At 33.7% G+C, this 885-nt stretch overlaps 1 protein-coding gene across 1 annotated transcript in view; it reads left to right on the forward strand.

Annotated features, from left to right (window-relative positions):
- Positions 1–885, forward strand: part of LOC102388321 (protein JBTS17) — a gene marked incomplete at its 3' end in the record, with an annotated part of 41,135 nt that overhangs the window by 16,414 nt on the left and 23,836 nt on the right. Inside the window, exons 9-10 of the mRNA XM_006038763.3 lie at positions 262–365; positions 500–682. Coding sequence (XP_006038825.2) covers positions 262–365; positions 500–682 — 287 coding nt within the window. The remainder of the gene's footprint in view (positions 1–261; positions 366–499; positions 683–885) is intronic.

Raw genomic sequence — 885 nt, forward strand, 5'->3', positions numbered from 1 at the left:
CAATGCATCTTTTCCTGATCGTGTTTTTGGAGATGGCTAGAATCCCTTCTGAAACTTGCCAAAAAATTCAGCCAGATTCAGATACCTGCCCTTAATTTTCAAGGGTAGAACTATGTTGAGATGTTAAACATATATTATTTATGATCAATTATGGCCATAGTATTTGTGCATATATTAATGTTTCCAGTGCAGTAAATCAAAGACTCAATTCAGTGTTAAGATAACGTTTTAATCAATTTATTATTTTATTTTTCTCCTTAGGCAACTCAGATTTTGTTCTTAAACACATTGAATTTAATTACTGTTTCTGGTAACCTCAAAGGATGTAGTAGCAAGAATCATGTGGCTCCATCCAAGTTTATCAGGTCAGTGTCTGAAGGAATGTTATTTGCTTTTTTTTCCCCAAAATGTTATTCAAAATGCCATGAGTTAACAGAAATGTAGAATCATAAAATCTTTCTTTATGATTTTTCTTTTAATTTTCTTCTATCTTTGCTAGGTCATACTGGGTAGCTGACATGAGCTGGACTCATAATAGCCTTTTTTTGGTTTGCATGTTAAAGCGTGGTTCGTTTCTCTTACTGACTCGTATGGGTGAATTACTGACGTTGGTTACTTCTGGCTGCTCTATAGAATTTGGACCAGCAGAGTTTATTCCTTTACATCCACTTATAACATACAGGTGAGACTGTTTAAAAATGTAGAGGGGTTTTGATGGGGGGTGTTTTCTGTCACTTAATCAGATCTTCTTTCTTACATATTTTCAGTGTTTTTAAATAGTTTCATCCTTCAAATTCAGCCTTTTACTTTCTGTGTGTCTTTCTTCTCAATATCTGTTTCTCATTCATAGTTCTCTTCTATTTCTTAAAATGGCTTTATCCTGCT

Source organism: Alligator sinensis, unplaced genomic scaffold, assembly GCF_000455745.1.
Source record: "Alligator sinensis unplaced genomic scaffold, ASM45574v1 scaffold1835_1, whole genome shotgun sequence".
Taxonomy (NCBI): domain Eukaryota; kingdom Metazoa; phylum Chordata; order Crocodylia; family Alligatoridae; genus Alligator; species Alligator sinensis.